This window comes from Schistocerca nitens, chromosome 4 (assembly GCF_023898315.1).
Source record: "Schistocerca nitens isolate TAMUIC-IGC-003100 chromosome 4, iqSchNite1.1, whole genome shotgun sequence".
Classification (NCBI taxonomy): Eukaryota; Metazoa; Arthropoda; class Insecta; order Orthoptera; family Acrididae; genus Schistocerca; species Schistocerca nitens.
The window spans coordinates 917,624,562-917,648,339 of record NC_064617.1 but is presented as its reverse complement, the minus strand read 5'-3'; the positions used below and the strand labels follow the sequence as shown (position 1 = coordinate 917,648,339).

Sequence of the window (23,778 nt, the reverse complement as noted above, 5' to 3'; positions counted from 1 at the left end):
GAATCATAAAAGAAGGTTGTATACCTGGAAGAATCGTGGAGATACTGGAAGGTATCAGATAGATTATATAATGGTAAGACAGAGATTTAGGAACCAGGTTTTAAATTGTAAGACATTTCCAGGGGCAGATGTGGACTCTGACCACAATCTATTGGTTATGAACTGTAGATTAAAACTGAAGAAACTGCAAAAAGGTGGGAATTTAAGGAGATGGGACCTGGATAAACTGACTAAACCAGAGGTTGTACAGAGTTTCAGGGAGAGCATAAGGGAACAATTGACAGGAATGGGGGAAAGAAATACAGTAAAAGAAGAATGGGTAGCTCTGAGGGATGAAGTAGTGAAGGCGGCACAGGATCAAGTAGGTAAAAAGACAAGGGCTCGTAGAAATCCTTGGGTAACAGAAGAAATATTGAATTTAATTGATGAAAGGAGAAAATATAAAAACGCAGTAAATGAAGCAGGCAGAAAGGAATACAAACGTCTCAAAAATGAGACTGACAGGAAGTGCAAAATGGCTAAGCAGGGATGGCTAGAGGACAAATGTAAGGATGTAGAGGCTTATCTCACTAGGGGTAAGATAGATACTGCCCACAGGAAAATTAAAGAGACCTTTGGAGAAAAGATAACCACTTGTATGAATATCAAGAGCTCAGATGGAAACCCAGTTATAAGCAAAGAAGGGAAAGCAGAAAGGTGGAAGGAGTATATAGAGGGTCTTTACAAGGGCGATGTTCTTGAGGACAATATTATGAAATGGAAGAGGATGTAGATGAAGATGAAATGGGAAACACGATACTGCGTGAAGAGTTTGACATAGCACTGAGAGACCTGAGTCGAAACAAGGGCCCGGGAGTAGACAACATTCCATTGGAACTACTGATGGCCTTGGGAGAGCCAGTCCTGACAAAACTCTACCATCTGGTGAGCAAGATGTGTGAGACAGGTGAAATACCCTCAGACTTCAAGAAGAATATAATAATTCCAATCCCAAAGAAAGCAGATGTTGACAGATGTGAAAATTAGCGAACTATCAGTTTAATAAGTCACATGTGCAAAATACTAATGCGAATTCTTCACAGACGAATGGGAAAACTGGTAGAAGCCGACCTCGGGGAAGATCAGTTTGGATTCCGCAGAAATATTGGAACACGTGAGGCAATACTTACCCTACGACTTATCTTAGAAAATAGATTAAGGAAAGGCAAATCTACGTTTCTAGCATTTGTAGACTTAGAGAAATCTTTTGACAATGTTGACTGGAATACTCTCTTTCAAATTCTAAAGATGGCAGGGGTAAAATACAGGGAGCGAAAGGCTATTTACAATTTGTACAGAAACCAGATGGCAGTTATAAGAGTCGGGGGGCATGAAAGGGAAGCAGCGGTTGGGAAGGGAGTGAGACAGGGTTGTAGCCTGTCCCCGATCTTATTCAATCTGTATATTGAGCAAGCAGTAAAGGAAACAAAAGAAAAATTCGGAGTAGGTATTAAAATCCATGGAGAAGAAATAAAAACTTTGAGGTTTGCCGATGACATTGTAATTCTGTTAGAGACAGCAAAGGACTTGGAAGAGCAGTTGAACGGAATGGACAGTGTCTTGAAAGGAGGATATAAGATGAACATCAACAAAAGCAAAACGAGGATAATGGAATGTAGTCGAATTAAGTCGGGTGATGCTGAAGGAATTAGATTAGGAAACGAGACACTTAAAGTAGTAAAGGAGTTTTGCTATTTTGGGAGCAAAATAACTGATGATGGTCGAAGTAGAGAGGATATAAAATGTAGACTGGCAATGGCAAGGAAAGCATTTCTGAAGAAGAGAAATTTGTTAACATCGAGTATAGATTTAAGTGTCAAGAAGTCATTTCTGAAAGTATTTGTATGGAGTGTAGCCATGTATGGAAGTGAAACATGGACGATAAATAGTTTGGACAAGAAGAGAATAGAAGCTTTTGAAATGTGGTGCTACAGAAGAATGCTGAAGATTAGATGGGTAGTTCATGTAACTAATGAGGAGGTATTGAATAGAATTGGGGAGAAGAGGAGTTTGTGGCACAACTTGACAAGAAGAAGGGACCGGTTGGTAGGACATGTTCTGAGGCATCAAGGGATCACAAATTTAGCAGTGGAGGGCAAAAATCGTAGAGGGAGACCAAGAGATGAATACACTAAGCAGATTCAGAAGGATGTAGGCTGCAGTAAGTACCGGGAGATGAAGAAGCTTGCACAGGATAGAGTAGCATGGAGAGCTGCATCAAACCAGTCTCAGGACTGAAGACAACAACAACAACAACAACAACAATCTTCAACCACCACACCAGACTGGTCAACAAGGGAATGGAAGCCTTGAACCCACTTAGCAGTTTTACATAGGATCAGAATTTTCTTGGGTTCTCTGCCAGATCTTTTGCTAAGGTGGTATTTGTTGTAAGCTCTGCACGTGGATATTTTCGTAGCTGCACAAATCTCTACTAACCTTTGCTTATCATCATTTGTGTGTCCCCTTTTGAAGATAGAATGTAACAGCCTCGGCTTTCTCAGTATCCGCTGAAATTCATTATTAAAACATGGTGGGTCTTTTCCATCCTTTATTCACTTACTAGGCACATAACTTTCCAGACCACAATTTACAGTCTGCTTAAACTTCACTCATAATTCCTCTACATCCATCTTACTGGAGCTAATTGATGCCAATTCACTGTCTAAGTGGGATGTTAATAACTGCTTATCTGGTCTATGTTGCAAAAACACTCTCATTGTTGATAAGGTCCGGCCTATTTGTGGCTGCAAGATCTAAGATATTTCCATTGCATGTGGGCTAACAAGTCAGTTGCTCAAGACAATTTTCAGAAAATGTCTTCAAAAGTATTTTGCATGACTGACTGTGTGCACCCCCCCGCAATGAATCCATAGACGTTCCAGTCTATACTCGGCAGGTTAAAGTCACCTCCAACTAGTATTACATGATCTGGGTATTTATGTGCTATTGACTGTATACTTTCTTTGAATGACTCTAAAATGGTCACAGTGGAATCGGGTGGCTGGTAAAAACATCCAACAATTTTACTTAGTTTCACTTACACTTTTTATCTGCAACCAGATAACTTCACTGTAACACTCAATATCGACTTCAATAAGAACAATATTTTGGTCAATTGCAATGAACACTTTCCCTCCTATGGCCTCTAATCTGTCTTTCTGATATACGTTCCATGACTCACTAAATATATCAGAGCTTTCCACATCGGGTTTCAGCCATCTCTCGATCCCAAGAATAATTTGAGTGGCGAGAACTTTCCTGGAGGGCAGTAAATTCGGTAACTTATTATGAATACTTTGACAATTTACTGATAAAATTGTGACAGTCGAAGAGTCTTTATTCTGGATGCCATTTGACTTCTCTTGCTGTGAATCGACTGGCAAGTGTTCATTACAGCACAGTTGGGACAGCTACTATTTATACTAGCTCGCACAGGTGTTATTATTGAAAAGTGTACCTTTCAATCACCTACTACCCAGGCAACATGCGTCATGAGGTAACTGTGCTCACCTCAGTGCCAGAGCTGAGGCTTTTATCATGCCAGGTTATCACCTTTTCAGCTCTGTCTGCAGAATGTGACATGCACACTGCTGGCTCACCCGGCAACAAGTTGCGGAGTGGGCTTAGGAAGATGGTGGCGTAACAAAATAATTGCATCTGTTTATAGCTATGTAAAACACAGTAATTAAAAGTGAGGAATAATTAATTTTGGCCTACAAATAAATTTATAAGCATTTGAAAATTGCTCTGCTATGAAAAATATGATGCATCATATATCTAATTATCATAGAATCTGTATTTTTGGCAAGAAAAAAGATCACTGTTGAAGTAACATGCACAACCATTATATGCCACACCTGGAAGCTATCATTGAGAAATGAGCATGTCTAAGGCACTGGGATGGAAGTAGCAATTGACGCAATTTCTGCACTCGTCAGTCTAAATGTACTGAAGGACCATCTCGGATCATGCCTGTTCCTGCCTAAGGAGCATGGATTGATCACAATCCAGTTTGCATGAGACGAAGGCTGTAAATGTTTATGCAGTAACCAAGGTGGTACCATGTTAGTGCTAATGACAGGGAAAACTTTGAGAAGTATTATCTGAACCCATCCAGATATAACTTTCAGTATGTGAATGTAGAGTCTTGGAAACTTTAATTCTGTGTATTTATCATTTAATTTTGCCCCATCATTGTCATGTTCCCTGTATTTTTGGGTCATTTCAGTATCATAATGTTGACCAATAATGAACTGACAAAGTTACTAATTTTCCTCCAGCTCATTCTTTAGAAACGCAACTTATAGGACAATTATCATTGTCACTTTGCACTCAGCAGGTTTAAACTGTTCAGTCAGTGTATAAAATTGGCCACTCTGCATACCAGTGGCCAGTTAATCAAGTCACATTAACCAAACTTACCATGGTATTCAGTTACAGCACATTAGCTAGTTTTATCTAAAATAAGGGAAGGCAAGCACTCACCTATAGTGGATCAATGTGTTGTGCACACAAACACAGAACAGAAAGCAGCATTTACATAAATTCACACACACATCTACATGGGCAACACACACTTCTGTGGTTCCAACAACACTGATTATTGATACTCAATTATTCAAACCAGTTGCCTGAGCTGATGGAGGTGGGGAAGGGTAGGCAAGGATACAAAAGGGGTAGGAGGCAGATGACTCTGCAGCCACAAGAAGAGCACAGAGGGGTTGAAAAGGGATGAGAGGAGAGGGAGAGAGGGGGGAGGAGAAAAAGATGGGGGGAGGAGAAAAAGAGAGGGAGGGGGGGGAGAGAGACGGGGGACAGAGAAGGAAAAGTGTTGGGGAGAAAGTGGTGTACAAAAAGATGTGGACAGAATAGAGAAGAGAAAAGGTAAGAAATGGCAGTGGGAACAAGTTAGCGGATGTTTAGGCGAGGGGGATTGTGAGAGCACAGTATACATTGGAGGCACACTTTCCATCTGCATAATCCAGGGAAACTTCTGCTGGAACAGGGTATCCAAACAGTCTGTGTAGTGAACCAGCTGTTGAAGTTATTTCTGTTGTGACCTCATCTTCTTTTTCTTAAATTCCTCACTGGTAAATCCACCATCACTCTTGTGGAACACAGTGATATCTGTTAATTGAAAAATAGTGCAGACATAATCATCCTTCTTGAGGACAAAGGCTCCACCACAATGGTCATGAATCATACTATGTGGTTGAGGGTCTCTGCCAACTTTCTGACACCTCTGCATACAAACCTTACAACCATGATCCCATCCCAGAAGTTCAACAAGACCGCAAGGGGCTCCTCAAGGTCTTAGATCCACCACAAAACCTGACACCTGAATCCATCTCCTTCTTCACACCAGCAACCCCCTGTACTGCTACTTTTACCTACTCCACAAATCCAACCCCACAGGCCCCCATATTGGTTGTCTCTTTGTGACCGGGTACAGTTCTCCCACAGAATGAATCTCTGACTTTGTTGATGAACATCTCCAGATTATTGTCCATAACCTCCCATTCTAGATTCAAGACACTGCTCACTTCCTTCACCGTCTCTCCACAGTTACCATCCAAATACCACCAGACTCCTTCTGCACCAACATTCCCCATTCCCATGTCCTTGCATCCATGGAATACAACCTTTCACAACATTCTCCTGATAAATCCACCACCTCTTTCACAATCCTAAAAGCCAGTCACATTCTGACTCACAATTATTTCACTTTCGAAAGCTAAATGTATAAAAAAATTTCATGATACTGCTGTGGTTACTCACTTGGCACCATCCTGTACCAACTTATTTATGGACCATCTGGAGAAATATTTCCTAACCACTAAATACCTAAAACCTCCTGTCTGGTTCAGATTCATTGATGACACTTTCATGATCTGGACACATGGCAAGGATAACCTTTACTCTTTCTCCCATAACCACAACATCTGTTTCCAAATCTTCTCAAGAAATCGAGCCACCTTTGTAAATGTCGATCCCCATCTCTCAGATAGCTCCAAAAATACATCCGTCCATATCAAGTGCACCAACCCCAACTGTATCTCCACTTTGACAGCTATTATGTATTCCATGTCAAAAAGTCTATTACTTACAGCCTTGCCACCTGAAGATGCCACATCTGCAGTGGGGAGCAGGAGTTATCAAAATATACTGATAACTTTACCAGAGACTTTATCGATAGACAGTATCCAATCCACCCCACCCATAAACAAATCTTGCATGGCATCTGCTCCCCTGATACCAGTAAACCTGTTAATCACCATTGACCAGCACTCCTCTAATCACCCAGTATTACTCTGGCCTTGGAAAGCTCAACCATATCCTCCACCAGGCCTGAGGTGAGTGATATCCTACCCACAATCCTCCTCACAGCAGCCAAAGTCGTGTTCTGTCACCCGCCATATCTACACAATATCCTTGTCCACTATACTCCAATCCTACTTCCAGTCCTGCACCCTATGGATTGTTTCATTCTCCTCCTATAGCAGTCCAGTCACAGGAACTTCCTACCGAATAAAAAGCAGGACCATGTGTGAAAGCAGCCATGTTGTAGATCAGCTATGTTGCAATTCTACATCTACATCTACGTGGTTACTCTACAATTCACACTTAAGTGCCTGGCAGAGAGTTTGTCGAACCATTTTCATACTACTTCTTACCATTTCACTCTCGAATGGCGAGTGGGGGGGAAAAAGGGACACCTAAATCTTTCCATTTGAGCTCTGATTTCTCTTATTTTATTATGATGATCATTTCTTCCTACGTAGGTGGGTGTCAACAAAATATTTTCACATTCGGCACTGCGCGATAACATGAAACGAGCTGCCCTTCTTTGCACTTTTTCGATGAGGAAGGTGAAAGACTATTCGAGTTCTGTCAAAGGAATGGCTTGCTGGTTGGAAACTCTTGGTTGAGGAAACGAGAGCCACGAGGTTACCTGCTACAGTCAATACTTAAAGAGAAAGTCTATAGTTGACTACTTACTGCACGATAGTGAGATGAATAGGAACATCATTGACATTAAAGTAATACCACCAGAGGCCTTGGATAGAGACCACTGTTTGCAGATAATGAACCTGAGGGGGACTAAGGATAATAAAGGGACAGAAAACCAGGAAAGACATAAAAGGGTATGGATGTTGAAGGAGGAAGAAAGCAGGCTACAGTACCTACAAGTAGTAAAGGAAAGCATCCCAAAGGGTGAACCAAAAACGGTAGAAGAGGAAAGGGGTAGATTCAAGGGAACATTAGTAAGTGCGGCAGAAGCAATATGTGGAAGGACAAGCAACAAAAAGAGATGGAAAGAAACACTCTGGTATAGTGATAAAACAAAGGATATAGTACAAATGGTTCAAATGGCTCTGAGCACTATGGGACTTAACATCTGAGGTTATCAGTCCCCTAGACTTAGAACTACTTAAACCTAACTAACCTAAAGACATCACACACATCCATGCCTGAGGCAAGATTCGAACCTGCAACCGTAGCAGCAGTGCGGTTCCAGACTGAAGCGCCTACAACTGCTCGGTCACCCCGGCTGGCAAAGGAGGGAGAACAATGTTCTGGCCATATACAAACTCGGCTATTGTGCCTTTGAGGTCTTCCTTATAGATCGCACGAATGCTGAGTAGCACAAGGGGAAGGACCTCCATCCATAGAGAGTCGTGGCATCGAAGAGCTGCCTTGAAAATGCGGTGCCAGCACTCAACTAGCTCGTTACTTTGCGGGTAATATGCTGTGTTACGGATGCGCCAGATGCCGCAAATGTTACAAATCTCGTTGAACAGGGCCGACTCAAATTATCTGCCCTGGTCAGTCGTGATGATAGCTGGATATCCGAAACGTGATACCGATGACTCGACGAAAGCTCGAGCAACAGTTTCTGCCGTAATATTGGGGAGGGGGACAGCCTCGACCCCTGCGAGTTGTTTGGTCGATAGACGAGAGAACATAATGAAAGCTGTTAGAGGGGGGTAGAGGGCCAACAATGTCAATATGAATATGCTGGGAATGCCCAGGAGGGATCGAAAAGGTGCCGAGGGGGGGTGAAGTGTGCTTGTGTACTTTGCAGCGTTGGCACGCAATGCAGGAGCATGCCCATTGCTGGCAGACCTTGTTGACATTTCTCCACACAAAGCGCTCCGCTACGAGGCGGGCGGACGCTCGAACACCGGGGTGGGCTAAATTCTGCAATGCGTTGAAGACAGCTCAACTGAGTGTGTGTCTCACTTCGGTCGTGAACTGAGATATGAAGTCCATGTATCTGAAGTGGCGAGGAGGCAGGTCAGCTGGCAGGTTTGTAATGGCCGCAGCCAGGGGTTTGTGGTCCGTTAAAACATAGAAAGGGCATCCCTCAGCATCAGTCTTAAAATGCTTGATCGCTTCGTAGACCGCGAGCAACTCCCTGTCAAATGCGGAATATTTCCGTTGCGAACTGGTGAGCTTACGCGTGAAGAACCGCAGAGGCGAAGTCTGGCCGTCAATTGTCTGGCTAAGGGCAGCGCCGATGGCAGTATCGCTCGCGTCTGTGGTGATGAAAAACTGCGCATTGGGATGAGGATGCGCGATGGTGCAGGCCTCGGCAAGAAGATTTTTGAGGGCGGTGAAAGAGTCAGTCATAGCAGGGGTCCACGGAACGGGCCGAGATCCAGAAGTGTTGGTGCCTGCCAAGGCGTCCGTCAGTGGAGCCTTAATCTCCGCAGCCCGAGGTAGATGTCGGCGATAACAATTAACCGTCCCCAGAAAGTGCCGGAGCTCTTTGAATGACGAAGGCCTGGGTAGGTTTATTATTGTTTGTACTTTCTCAGGGGGCGGTGAAATGCCGTCGGCAGATACCCGAAAACTAAGAAAAGTGACAGCGGGTTGATGTAGCTGCAATTTGTCCTGGTTGGTCTCTATGCCTGCTGCCGCAAGAGTGTTCATAACAGTTTGCGCGTGTCGAATGTTGCCATCGACGGAGGAGCTGAACACAAGAATGTCATCAAGATATGCAAAGCAGAATTTTAGGTCGAATAGCACTTCGTTGATGAAGCGTTGCCAGGTCTGGGTTGCGTCTTTCAGGCCGAAGGGCATGAATTAAAACTGAAATAACCCGATCGGGGTGGTGATTGCTGTCTTCTTGGTGTCTTCAGGTGCCATGGGGATCTGGTGGTAGGCCCGTTTGCAATCAGTGACAGAGAACATGGTCGCACCTGCGAGGGAACTGGTAAAGTCGGCAATGTTGGGTATGGCGTAGGTGTCAATGATTGTTCGTGCATTTAGTCGACAGTAGTCTCCACAAATACTCCAGGACCCGTCTTTCTTGGGTGTCATATGTATGGGTGTAGACCAGCTACTGGCAGAGGGTTCAATGATGCCAGAGCTTAGTAGTTCAGAAATCTGATTTTTAAGGTCTGAGAGGTGCTCAGGACAAAGTCGATGTGGTTTACTGGTGATCGGGGGACCTGGCGTGAGGCTAAGCTTCTGAACCAGGGCGTTGGTGACAATGGAAATGTTGCCGGCGGCGCGGGAGGCGGTTTGTTTACAATGTGTGGCGGGCTGGGCAGGCGAGGCATGGTCTTGGTGTTCGGAGCCACTCGGCGGATCCAACGGGAGCTGAGGCGGCAAAGTGTCCCAGGAGTCAACGCGACAAGGTGGCGGCCGGCCCGAAGCAGTGGCACTGTGGTCGGGTAAGCTCGTGAGCCATTAGTGAGTCCATCGTCCAAGGGCACGGCCTGTGGCAGCACGGTCGCGGGCGAAACGCTTGGCGCAAGTGCACTGTTTATGTTGTCAGTGGCGGTCGCACGGCAGTGCGCAGGAGCCGAAGTTGCATAGTTTGAGGTGCTGTCCGCAAGGGGCGGAGTAGGATCCGTCAGTTCGGGAACACGTCCATATCGTCGCGCATACGCACTTGTGTCTGGCCAAGTGTCAAACGCTGCCATGTTAGGTGGGTGTGGCCCTGCGGAGCTGTCAGTGCATGTTATGGCAGTCTTGATAGCACAGTTGCGAGGGGTAGTGGGAGGTAAACACACGGAGGCTCGATTGCTGGGACTGCAAGCAGATTCGGTGCACTTACTGACCTTGCTTTGTCCTTGCTGTAGTGTCTGTAATTCCTTTGCTGCATCGGAGAGCTTGAGCTGAGTTTAGTGGAGCTGGAGGGAGAACTCGAAATTTTCCTTGCATAGGCGAGGGACGTTTTGAAGCTCGACAAGGCACTTGTGCGTTGTTTCTTGTAACGTTGTCGACAGAGACGAGCATGCACGGATGAGATGAGCCCGGACCGATGTGTCACGGAGGGCGGGGGGGTGGGGGGGTGTTTGCTTGACAGAGCACAGGGAAGTGAGTCTTGGATGGGTGATGAAACACATTGTGTCGCACTAGGTCCGGTGAAAGTTTGTGGTGTCGCAACAAGTCAATGCCTAGTATAGGTTCGTCAATTTTGCACACTAAAAAAGTCCACTCGAGTTTGCGGTGAGTGAAACGACATGGGAAGTTGAACCCGAGCATTGTAGTTTAGTTGAATTCACGGCCTACAGTGAAGTATGATGAGAGCGGATGTTCAGTGATGCTAAGGACGCAGGCAGCAGCAAAACATCGACGCCTGTGTCCACTAGGAAAAGGTATCCCGACAAAATGTCTTTAATGTAAAATCGTCCGCAATTATCTGGTCGCTCCTGGACAGAATGGAGCACTGGGGGGTGCCTGTCATATTGTGTGCAGGAAGTGGCACCCAGACCTACCTGCGATTGGCGTTTGGGAAGTAGCAGGGTGGTCTGCAGTTCTGTGCTGTCTCACCAAACCGCGTGTGGAAGTAACAGTACGGGTAGTGCGTTTGCATTTCCTGCGGAACATTCGTTGCCAGTGGTGGTGGCCGAGGTTCAGTGGCCACAGCAGGCTCGGTTGCAGGAGGGGGCGTGACCATGGGCGGAGCCGGTGACGTCCCAGTAGCTTGTTTACTGCTTCCCGGAGCGAGCGGAACGGTCGGTACAGTGCGGCCCCGGCCACGTCCGGCCGCAGGACGATGAGCCTGAACCTGAGATGTGTCAGGTAGGCAGTGGCTGGCGAAATAGAGCAGTGATGCATTGTGTAGCTTGTCAGCAATTGTCATTCTTTGCTCGACAGGTTTGGGAGACCTCTGAGCCACAGCAAACCGGATGTGAGGAGATAGTTTATCTGACCAGATGGCGAGGAGAGCTGTGTCAGAGAGTAGATCGGTGCTGACCAGGACACGTAGCCATCTCCAGAACTGGGAAGGTTTGTCATTGCCTAGTTGCTCTACATGGAGCACTTGCCGTATTGCTGCTTCAGTTGAGCTTGCAAGCCAAAGTAGAACTGTCTTTTTGACTACAGTGTACCGGGTAGATGGGTCCGGGCCGTCGACCAGGTCAGCAATCAAGTCCTCCTGGTCGTGCAGGTGGGTGATGAGGCACAGAAACCTGGTTGACTCGTCGAGTTTGTAATGGTCAAACACTTTGTCCACAATTTTAAACCAGGTTGTTGCTCTGTCGGGATTAAACGGCGGCAGCATCGCTAAGCGTTGTGGAATGTTCGGAAGAACAGGTTGAGTTCATCGGGGCACTGCCTGAATCGAGCTGTTGTTGCTGTAGTATTCCAGGACAGTGTGCCTCCAGGGGATGTGGCAACGACAGCTGTTTGGGTGGCAGCGTCAGGGTGACACGATGTGGTTGAGCGCGATCCATCATGATGCAGAAGGCGACGCGGGTGAGACACCGTAATGTGTCAATTGCAGTTGCAGAAGCTCAACACATTGCGGGTGTGTTCAGATTGACGCGTCGCGGAAGACCGACGCGGGTGAGGCACCGAGATGCGCCGAGAATGGTAGCGGAAGCTCGACCGGAGCCGGCGTGGGGGCGACAGGTGAGAAAAAGTTCAAAGTTTGAGAATGCGTGTTAGTCCGTGGAAAGCTCGACGTACGATCAGAGCCGGGGCCATCTGTGTTGCAGGAAGGCTGCGGAGGTACGGGCTGTCCAGAAGCACAGTGTGGGAAATGATGTCGAACGTGGGACGGAATGTGTGAATGTTCACTATTCATAGTCACTCCACTCAAAACGGTATGTGGATAAGGTGAATGTCGTGGTACAAAACACTGAGGCATAGCAGTGGGACAGAGGTGGAGGTCAGGCACAGATAACAAGTTATTGTTCCTGTTGCAGGCCGAGATATCGAAGTAGGAAGGCAAGTGCTGATGCTGAACCGAGTCAGGTGTGGCGTGGTCAGATGCTGAGTAGGTTGACCTGTGAACAAAGCAGTTCCGGCCGCATGGCAGGTATCCGCGTGGTACTGCATGGATTGCGGTGTGACAAATCGTTGTCCTGGCGGTGGTAGGTTGTCCAGCGAAGCATTTGCAGAAATCTGTATTGGTCCCGCACTGCACGGAGATCTGTAAGATGTAACTGCACAGTCGATGAGGGAGGGCACATGTGTTGGGAACAAAGGCGTTTGATAGCCGGAGTCATGCACACTCCTAAACCTCACTTATTGTTGCAGGCTCAAAAATGTCCGGCAAAATCGGCGTAATCGTCGAGTGAGAGGCATCATGTTGCAGTCCTGGCGGGTGTACATTGCCCGCAACACGATGCATGTCGATCACAAAATCCGGCATTAGGCATTGGGCCGAAGTCATTGTTCGAATACTGTTTCGATGTAATATAAGCGAAAATAACCGACGCGGAGGTCGCGGACATAGTAAAATGGCAAAAACGGAAGACGTTACAACTCACAGTCACCAGTGAGGAAGATGTTCGGGTTAGTTACACCAAACAACCTCCATTTAGCAGTAGTTCATTTATTCACCCGAACACAAGCTAGGCTCACAAAGAACTGGACATGGCGTAAGCGAGCAAAGATAAGCTTAGCTTACTTAAAAGATGGATGCGTTGATGTTGGTGTCGATTTCATCGGCGCCACATAGCTATCGTTTATATTCAAGATTGTTGATGGTATTCATAATATAACAGAACATATTTAACATTCCACAAAGAAAAAGGAACAATATAATTACTCACCAAGCGGTGGCAGAACACAAACAAAGAAAAGGGTTATAATTATTATAATTATGAAAGCTTTTGGAACCAGTGGCTCCTTCTTCTGGTAGAAGGTTTGAAAGGGAAAGAAGAGAGGTAAAGGAAAAGAACTGGAGTGGTCTAGGAAAAGGGGTAGATTTCAGAAATGTGCTTGTTCTGCTGCCACTTGGTGAGTAGATTTTTTATCTATTCAATTACATTATATTGTCAAAAATTAATCGTTTTTGTTGTTGTATAATATAACAAGGTACTCATCACTACATTTTGCCTTTTCCTTTTTTAATCTGGGATTTCTCTAATTTCGCTTCCGGCTCTTTCGTACAGTTTCACGAATGTTTACAAACACTGTAGTCCTTGGATCTAAAATCATGTTACAATTTGACATATTAAGGAGGAGGACTGGCATTCATTTTTCACATACAATGTCTTTATATCCTACATATAATTTAGTATGAATATTATGAAAAGTATAGTTGCTACTCACCATATAGCACAGATGCTAAGTCGCAGATAGGCACAACAAAAAGACTGTCAGAAAGTGAGATTGCAGCAAACAAGGCCTTCGTTGAAAACAGACAACATATACACACACTCACGCAAATGCAACTCACACACATAAATGACCACAGTCTCTGGCTGCAGAGGTCAGACTTTCATAATATTACATATGTTTTTGGGTGTGGTCCACCTTCAGCAAAACACAAGTTTGTTTTTTGTCCCAGACATGTTTCACTGCAGTTGCAGCATCATCAATGGGTTTTTTTATTTTATGGCTATCAAACAGAATGAATGTTCTTTACTGTTTGTGCATATATTTAGTTTTTAAATCGTAATTACCGATTTTTGAAGAGCACATAAAATTATGTAATCATACCTTACATACATAATTTTATCTGCTCTTCAAAAATCTATAACTATGATTTAAAAACTTTTTATATATACAGTAAAGAACATTCATTAAATTTAATAGACATAAAATAAAAGAACCCACTGCTGATGCAGCAACTGCAGTGAAACATGTCTGGGACAAAAACAAAATTGTGGTTTGCTAAAGGCGGACCCCACCCAGAAACATATGTACTGTTAAAGCAAACACAGACAAAAGAGCTTCAACCTCAAGATGATTATTTCATAATATTATTACATTTCATCCCATATTTTCCATTGTTTGATATCATTTAGTATAGATGTTCAAGGTAAAAAACAGAATAATTTACCTATAAGTCATATCTCAAAACAAAGATTATGTAACTTACCGAACGAAAGCGTTGGTATGTTGATACAGATACTAACAAACACAAACACATGCACAAAATTCAAGCTTTTGCAACCCACGGTTGCTTCATCAGGAAAGAGGGGAGGAGAGAGAAAGACGAAAGGATGTGGGTTTTAAGGGAGAGGGTAAGGAGTCATTCCAATCCCGGGAGCGGAAAGACTTACCTTAGGGTGAAAAAAGGGTAGGTATACACTCGCACACACACACATATCCATCCGCACATATACAGACACAAGCAGACATATCTGCTTGTGTCTGTATATGTGTGTGTGTGTGTGTGTGTGTGTGTGTGTGTGTGTGGAATGACTCCTTACCGCTCCCTTAAAACCTACATCCTTTCGTCTTTCCCTCTCCTTCCCTCTTTCCTGATGAAGCAACCGTGGGTTGCAAAAGCTTGAATTTTGTGTGTGGGTTTGTGTTTATTAGTATCTGTATCAAATACCAACTATTTCATTCGGTAAATTACATCATCTTTGTTTTGAGATATATTTTTTCCCAGTTGGAATGTTTCCCTCTATTATATTCTTACCTATAAGTCACATACAAAAGGATAACACAGTAAACTGCTCATCACATAGATCAGGGGTGGGCAGTAATCCTGCACATGTGCAGTGCACTTGCACATGTGCAGTTCACAGGTGTTCTGCGTGCACACAGGGGCAAGCTGGCCACTCGCTTCTCTCCCCTCCCCACCATACCGTCTCTCCGCTCCTTCCTCTGTAATGCGTTTTGTTTCCTAGCTTGCTTTATTGCATGAAGGAATAAGGTTAGTAGGAGTGCTTGAAAGAAATCATGGTTTGAAAGAGTACCTATTACCTACAATACATTTTATTTAATTATCACAGGTGTAGTTCACAATACGTTTAATGTATGGAACAAAATTTCTACATACAGACAAACACAAACAGTTATGTAAATTTTCATCCCTGATGTTTGGTCTTAACCGAGACTTATTAATTTTCATAACAGAAAAAAATCTCTCACAAATGTATGTCGAGCCAAACATTGACATTATCTTTGCGACTTCACGATGGAGACGAGGAAACCCTTGCTGTGGAAAGCTGTGATAAAAGTCTATTACACGTCTTGCCACAAGGAACTTGTCTCTGAAACAAGAATTACACTGTAGATCTATTAATTCCATTTGCAAATTGGGATGAATTTCACCTACAGAAACAGCAAATGGTCTCGAGAACCATTCAAAAGCTTGGGATAAATTTGATATATCCCCAAATCGCTTGAGAAATTCCTCTTTTATTGCACTAAGTACGGAAACTTTTTCTTTGCAATTCTGTTCTCGCACAGTAGACAGAGTAGGAAAATGCACTGTATTCCCTGACGAGAACTGTTGTTTCCACAGCTCAAGCTTGCTGGCAAAAGCTTGCACCTTTTCAGCTGTTTCTCAAATTAGCTGATTTTCCCCTTGCAAACTTGTGTTCAATGCTTTCATGTGTCCGATAATGTCGACTAAAAATTCAAGGTTGGCAACCCAATCTGGATCTTTTAACTTGGGGTTGTACCTTCCTTTGTCCTTTAAAAACTGATTTATTGGTATTCTCAGCTCAAAAAATCTTTTGAGTACATTACAGCAGCTAAGCCAATGGACTTCACTGTGGTAGTGTATGCCACCATATTCTTCCCCAATTTCAGCTAAATATGTGTGAAACTGTCTATGTGGAAGCCCATGAGATCTCAAATAATTAACTGCCCAAATAACTAATTGCATGATGTCCCGCAGTTCTGCTGCTTTTGCGCAGAGTACTTCTTGGCGCAAAATGCAGTGGACGCTGTACAATGATTCTTCTGCACACTGTAGCTTCTTTCTTACTAATCCAACAAATCCCATTTGTTCCCCTTTCATTGCAGGTGCTCCGTCCATTGTCACTGACACCAAACATTCCCAATTTAAGCCAGCTGAAATGGCAGCTTGTTCAATGGCTTGTATGGTGTCCACACCAGTGGTCGTGCTTTTAAAAGACATCATAGCTAAAAAAAAAAAAAAATCCTCTGTTATGTGCAGAGCAGTGTCCATTAATCACTAATTTTGCAGTGTCTGAAATATCTGTAGACTCATCAAGTGCGATGGAAAATGCAATAAACTCCCGCACTGCACTCCTTAATTGACGGTAAACGTCACCTGCCATGGCACTTATACGATGACTTACAGTACGCCGAGAAAGAGTGATAGCTCGAAACTGATCTGCATTCAGTGGGCAAAGTAAATCAGCAGCATCATTGATGCACTTTTTTATAAACTTACCTTCAGCAAATGGTTTGCCAGCTATTGCTATATTAAGCGCAATCTTATAACTTGCACGTACCACTGGGCTATCATTGTTGTTGTCCTGAAAAATTGGAAACAGTGCTCCATAAAATGTTCAATCAGTTAGATGAGAGATATGACGAAAGAAAGTCGCAGATATCTCGTGACAACAGCAACTTTCGTCCAGATTGCTCTTCTTAAGCTCAGTCAATTTCCCCATCCGCTCAGAATCAGACAATAAATTGTACACGTCCTTGTGAAATTTATTATAATGGTGTTCAGTACTAAACTTCTGCTGACCAGCAAGAATACTGCCACGTATTAAACATTTCGAATTTTCACATTTTTGCACAAAGAAAAAATGATTCTCCCATTCCTTTTTAAAAGATAGCAAATCTCCACATCTCCGTTTCCTTGTCACTATGTAGTAGTCGCTTCGCATCAACGTCTGCAGCTGGTACTACACTGCCGCAACCTGCCGGCTGTCGCCACTGCCCCGGTCTACGATCGCATGCGAGCAGCACACATGCAGTGCTGTGCGCTCATGAGCCGTGTGCAACATTTGCCTGCCCCTGATATACATACACAGAAAATGAACTAATACTAAATGAAAAGATTTTTGTACCTTACAGTTAAACAAGTCATTTTATCTCGCCTGTGCTCTAGCAGATGGCATAAGTGAGGTTTCAGAAAACATATAAACAAAAGTTTCAGTCCAGTGCTAGGAAAACAAGGGAAATTAGTTTCATGCTTGGGATAGAATTATAACAGGCTTTTGTGTTTTGCTTTGCATTTTACTGTTTTCCAGTAAACCTAGTTGTTGAACCTATTGCAAGATATTTGGAAAGCATCATAATTCCTGTTTCACATTTGTGATGAAGTGTCTCCAGACATATAATATCATATTACAAAATTCTATCCAAGATCCTATATGAAAGAATCAAGGAGCAATTAGAACAGGAGTTAGGGGAATATCAGGGAGGTTTCAGACCATGGAGAAGCTGTGCAGAGCAGATAATTAGTTTTGAAATTGATTATAGCATAATACAAGAAACGGAACAAACCTCTGGCAATAACATTTGTAGATTTTAAGAAGGCATATGACTGTCTCCACAGACTTTCAGTATTAAAAATTTTAAGAAATCTAGGACTCCATCCAAAACTAATAAAAAAAATACAACTCACTCTAACCAACACCAAATCAAAAGTGAAGTTTAGAGGAGAAATTTCCGAACCATTCCTCATAAAAACAGGCTTAAGACAAGGTGACAGCCTATCACCATTACTGTTCAACTGTGCACTGGAATACATAATGAGAGAATGGTACAAGGACAATCCAAAGAGGATAAGAATTGGAAGTGCAAAAGAAGATATTAGCTTAAACTGCTTGGGATTCGCTGGTGATCTTGCTCTCCTAGCCAACACCGTTCAAGAAGCCAGGCAACACGTGAAATCACTACAAGAAATAGCAGAGAAAGTAGGCCCTAGAATATCATTTGAAAAAAACGGAGATTATGCTAAGTGATCCACCACTTGCAAACAAAATTACAATAGGAGAACAGGAAATCAAAATTGTTGATAAATTTAAATATTTAGGCGAAATAATAACATACAATCTAAATGAGAAGCCATCATGGCAGAATAGAATAAAAAACTGAACTATGCAAATTACATTACCAAAACTACATACAACAAAAAAAGCCTATCTATAGATGCAAAATTAAAACACTATAAAACAGTTACACAACCAGAAATAACGCATGCAGCTGAAACTATCTTCAAAACAAATAATACAGCAGAAATTGACAGAATACTAAAAATTGAAAGAATAATAATTAGGACATGTATAAATAAACAGTATAAAATAAATGGACATTGGAGAATAGAGTCAAATGAAACAATATATAAGAAAATAGAACCAGTCATGAGCACAATCAGGAAGAAACGCATCTCATTCTTTGGACATCTGATGAGAACTACAGAAAACAGAATTAGTAAAAAAATAATACAAAAATTGTGGAATAGCAAGAGCGACATTAAATGGATCACAGAAATTAAGGAAGATATAAAAGAACTTCAAATTACAGTAGATGACCTAAAAAACAAGACAGAGAAAACCAGAATACCGCAAGTCCCGCAAACCAGACTACAAATGAAAATCAATAAAAGGAGTACAGGAAGAGTTGTCTCAGATGAAGAAAGAAAGAAAATATCTGAAAGAATGAAGAAATATTGGACAGACAGAAGAGCAAAACACCTTTCATATAAGAATAGACTCTAATAATTATATTATCTAGATATCATATTAAGTTATTGTTGAACCAAATTGTATCCCTGTGTAACAACTTGTTTAAAACTTTGTATTTTTGACTAGAGTGGTCCAATGAAGGCCATAAAATAAATAATAATAACAAACCCATTGTTGGAGTTACTGTAATGACATCACATTATAATAAGACATATATAATTCATAAGATTCATTTTACTAAAGCATTAAGTGATATTTCCTCTGAACACTGGTGACAACATAACATAAAAAGAATATTCCAAGCAAAGATAAAAAAATATGGTAAGGTTTCACTAACGGGTTCCTTGACTATGTACAAAAATTGAAGAAATCATTTTAATCTGATAATTTTAATTAATCTTACTAAAATACATTCATAGAACAGAATCTGGCATAAAATGACCATTTGGAGAGCGATCATGATGTACATAATTTTTATTTAATTGTCTTGACTGCACAGCTTTTTGAATAGAATTAGTGGTTTTGACTGTGCAATAGCTATTTTAAGATTGTACAATAGAAGTAAAAGAAAGTACATTACTTGCTAATACATTATGATATTAGCAACAAATGACAAAAGTTAATACCTCTCATTCTGCTGCACTGCAACAAGTCATAACATGTTAAAATAACCCAAATCAAAACTGCGATTCATCCATCAACTAGCAATACACATAGGATACAAAGTGATCCTAGAGGTCATTGATACATGCATAATGTACAGATATTTAAGCAAGTGATTAAAATTAAATTTAAAATTACAGTTATTTATAATTGTCTCTGTTGAATGTGAGAAAGCAAAATATTTCTTTAAAAAAGTTGCCCACATGAAAAAAAATATCCATCTTCTGACAATTTAAACTGGTCAGATATTAAAAAAAAATGTTCAAAAATAAAGAATGATTACACAAATCATTCTAAAATTGAATACAATGTCAGGGCTCTAAAATCAATCTGGTAAAGGAAGAAGATGAAATTAACTTTGAGAACATGCATATTGGCCTGTTTCTGATATTCCAGTTTATATTTAGAAAATCAAAACCACAGACTAATGGACATAGCAAATAATTTGAAGATTTTGTGCACGACTCCCAAAAGCAGATACAACATTTTGGAGGAACTAAAAATTCTTGGTAGTAAGATACAGTATCCCGATCGTGTTCTTAACAACCAAAGTGTGTCTTCAGCTAAAATTTTTATTTTGAAATCTATGAAGAGCTCATTTCCAGACATTTGAGGTTCTAGTGTGAAGTGTTATCACATATTCTTGAAGGCTCATAGCGCAACCATCATCTACAGAGCACTGTGGACACACAGCACACGGAGCAGCGCCCCACTCCCTGCAGGAGTGCCTGCTAGCTTTCAGAGACAACAAGAACTATTATTACATGAAAGCTGCTACATGTCCTTGTCTTGTATGGGCAGAGATCAGAATTAATTTTCAACTTATCCTCATTTTATGCTAATTACACTGTTTGAATGTAGCAACAAAGCAAAGGAAGAATGTTTAGTTGGACAAATAGTTGTTTGGAGGGAGCTATCCTGGAACTTTTTATAATTGCTTTTATAGGCCATTTCTGTAAGATGAAAATGGTTTTGAGATTTGTTGTACCATGCCATCATAACATGATCCCATACTTAAATACAGAGTGGAAATATGAAAAACAAGTGCCTCCATCACATTTAAGATTCACATATATGGTATTAAAGATAAATCAAAACAAACTGAGTTCAGCTTATTTGTGTGATTTAGGATGAAGGCCTTCGGGTCTAGGCTTTCATTCAGTTGCAATCCCAAAAATTGAGTGGATGCTACAATCTCTAGCTGGTGCTTAATGATACTGAGCACAAGCTCTTGCTGAAATATTGTTTTCCTAAAATGAATAAAATTAGTTTTGTCAAATTAGTTTCGTATATATTCCACAAGTCTGCTTGCAAGATTTGGCAGTGCCTGATCTATGTCCCTTATTACAACATTTGTGTCATCAGAAAGCAGTGTAATGTTGAATTATTTATAATGAGTCTATCATCATCAATAAAAACATGCAAAAGGAGGTGGCCTATGACACTATGCTCAGGAACACCCATGGTTATTGGTTGCTTTTCTGATGTGAATTTAATTCTTTGATACTGACTGTTAGTCAAGATTATTTCTTTTGTGCCGGATGAAATAACACTCAGCACAGTGGGGGCTTCTTAGATTTACTTCTGGAGGAGGCCGACTGGATACTACAACACATAAAAAAAATTAGATGACATTATTGTAACTTAAACACAATGAAATGCTTAAGTTTGTAACTATCCATGGCCACAGGAACGTCATCAATATTTATTGCTGTCTCTGAACACTAATGTATCACTTGATACAGTATGAGATAACAGCCCCTTCTCTCAAAATACAATTGACTATAAAGTTTGCTGCAGTTCTGACAAATACAACTTTCGCACTGATGGCTGTAGTGAGACCATGCCGACATCTTCAGCGATGACTGCAGACTGCAGCAAGCAGCACTTCACTCTGACATAAGTAGGCCTTCTCAAGTGGTGGCATATGGAGACTCTTGAGGGTGTGTCTATGCCAGTGTCTCTCATTCATTGTTGCATCTGGCAGTAACTGTGCTTACTTGTGAGGCTGTCACGAGGTACCAACATTACCTTGGACCTCGTTCTTTGGATGATGCCAAAATTTCCACGACCTTGAATCTCTTTTCAAGGTAAGACTGAAAATTTCTTTTGGTACCTCTCTAATATCAATTTAGTCTAGTTTTTCCAAGAGTGCACAGTGCATCAAATGTCTTAAACAAGTCAAAATTTATTCCTCTAGTGCTACTGTTTGGTGCAGTCTGCTCGTCTGTTCACAGTGTTTTATGAATTGAGCTATAGCTGTTTCGATATTTCTACCTTCATGGAAACCATGTAGAAAAGTAGGAAGAAGGCCAAATTTTACAAAAACATTTGGTACTCCGTTCATCATGATAGAAAGTACCATTTTTGAGAAGGTTAACAGTATGATATAACTTTATAGTCATCCACTTCTACGTGTTCCTCCCTTTTTGTATGGAGGCTTCATTTTAGAAGCTTTTAATTTGTTTAGAAAATCATTTAAAAAAGGTGTTTTCATAGTGTGCAATAGAGGTTTGGAATCTAAATTAGCATATAAAACTAGGATAGACCACATGACATTTATTTTTCAGTAATTTCATTACTCCCAGAACTTATAGTTCGTCTATGGGATTGAACATCATTAATCAGCACAGGCCTTGCCTGTAGCTATTATACTGACACTTTGGTACACATTAAGAGGCAGTTCATTGGTATGCTTTTATAACAGTCATTTAGATAATAACCTAATTTTTGACCCCTTATTATATTTCCTTGATTTTCTCTTAAGATTGGTCTCTAGTTGTTGTATTTGTTTCATTTTTTATGATAGTTCACATGGCTCCTGTTTCTTCTTTGTGCACCTTCGATTGTTTTGACATTGTTCATCAAAATCAGTTTCTTGTACTTTTTTAACAATGTTTTATACATTCAGTGACTTGTGTATCTTTGCTTATTTTGTTGTGCTGGTTTAGATGATGTAATGTACAGACTCAATGCATGACTGAGGACTAGGTTTGGCAGATTGTACGCACAATCAGGCTGGGCACTTTCTTGGTCAAGTGCTTGTTTGTTTGTGCAAGCTAGAAAGATGAGTTAAGACTGCACCTGGCTGGCAGATGGTGGGGACCAATGAACACCAGTACAAGGTTAGATAAAAGCAGTGATACAGTGAAAAATCCATTGGGAACCAGGAGCTCAAAGGTGGAGAATGGCTCCTGTGCTGAATACACGCAGCATGGCGGAATACAATGCTTAATATTTCAGAAGAATATGGTAAATGTAGGTTACCAATGCCTTACATAATAAGGTCTACAGAAAATGCAGAAACAGAATTACTGGTGATAATGGCTTCTCATATAGCAATAACAGATAAGAAAGTGCACTAGCAATTGCAAAATTAAAACCACAAAAAGTAGTTAACACATTTTAAAAATTGAGGTGTCACTGGATAGTTGTTGTATTAGCAGACGTGAACACACATCAGTAGCAAGTCGTCAGCTCATTTGTTCGGCAAAGCTACCAAAAGCTGTCTTGTGACAGTGTTGTTAAAAGTTACGAACTCAGCTACTCAGAATTGCGATACACAACAATAAAGGAAATTGCTAGATGGAATAATATGTAAAATAAATTAATGGAAAATAAATAAATGGAAGGCAACAACTCACATTTAGCAGTCAGACATGTGGTGTACAGAAATATGTAACAGACACAGTATTAACAAACTTTCGAGTCCTGGCTCTTCTTCTGGCAGAAAGTGCACATATTCCCACACACAGACAATCAAATGCCCACTACCGTGGCCACAGCAATACTGATGATTAGTGAGTAGTTACTGGGGCTGTTGGATGTGTGGAGTGCACAATTTGTACAGGGAAAAAGTGGTGTGGACAATGACATAGGAGGAAAGGAAAAAGGGTAAGGTGAGGTTGTGAGAAACAGTGGAGATTTAGGCCAGGAGGGCTGGGAGAACACAACATATGCTGCAGACAGTACCATCCTGAGAAGATCACAGAAATTGTGCTGTAAGGGAGCATCCAGTTGACACGCATTGTAAAGTAGCTGTTTAAGTTGTTTGTCTTGTGGTGGGAGGCGGGGGACAGGGGAGGGGGCAGGAGGGGGGAAGCATGTTTGGTGACTGGATCATCAAGTTTGCAGTTTGCCACAGTTTGGTGGTGGCTATTCACATGAGTAGACAGTTGGTTAGCAATCAGACTGCACAATAATTGTGCCATAGTTAGTATATAACATGGCTGCTTTCACATATGGCCCT

At 41.8% G+C, this 23,778-nt stretch overlaps 1 protein-coding gene across 2 annotated transcripts in view; it reads right to left on the bottom strand.

The window, feature by feature from the left end:
• The window catches only part of LOC126252104 (uncharacterized), a 94,405-nt gene that overhangs the window by 10,591 nt on the left and 60,036 nt on the right, over positions 1-23,778 (bottom strand). The window contains exon 3 of one of the 2 annotated variants that reach the window (XM_049952967.1): positions 16,616-16,700. The exons of the other annotated variant lie outside the window; for it this stretch is intronic. Coding sequence (XP_049808924.1) covers positions 16,616-16,700 — 85 coding nt within the window. The remainder of the gene's footprint in view (positions 1-16,615; positions 16,701-23,778) is intronic. 2 annotated transcript variants of the gene reach the window in all.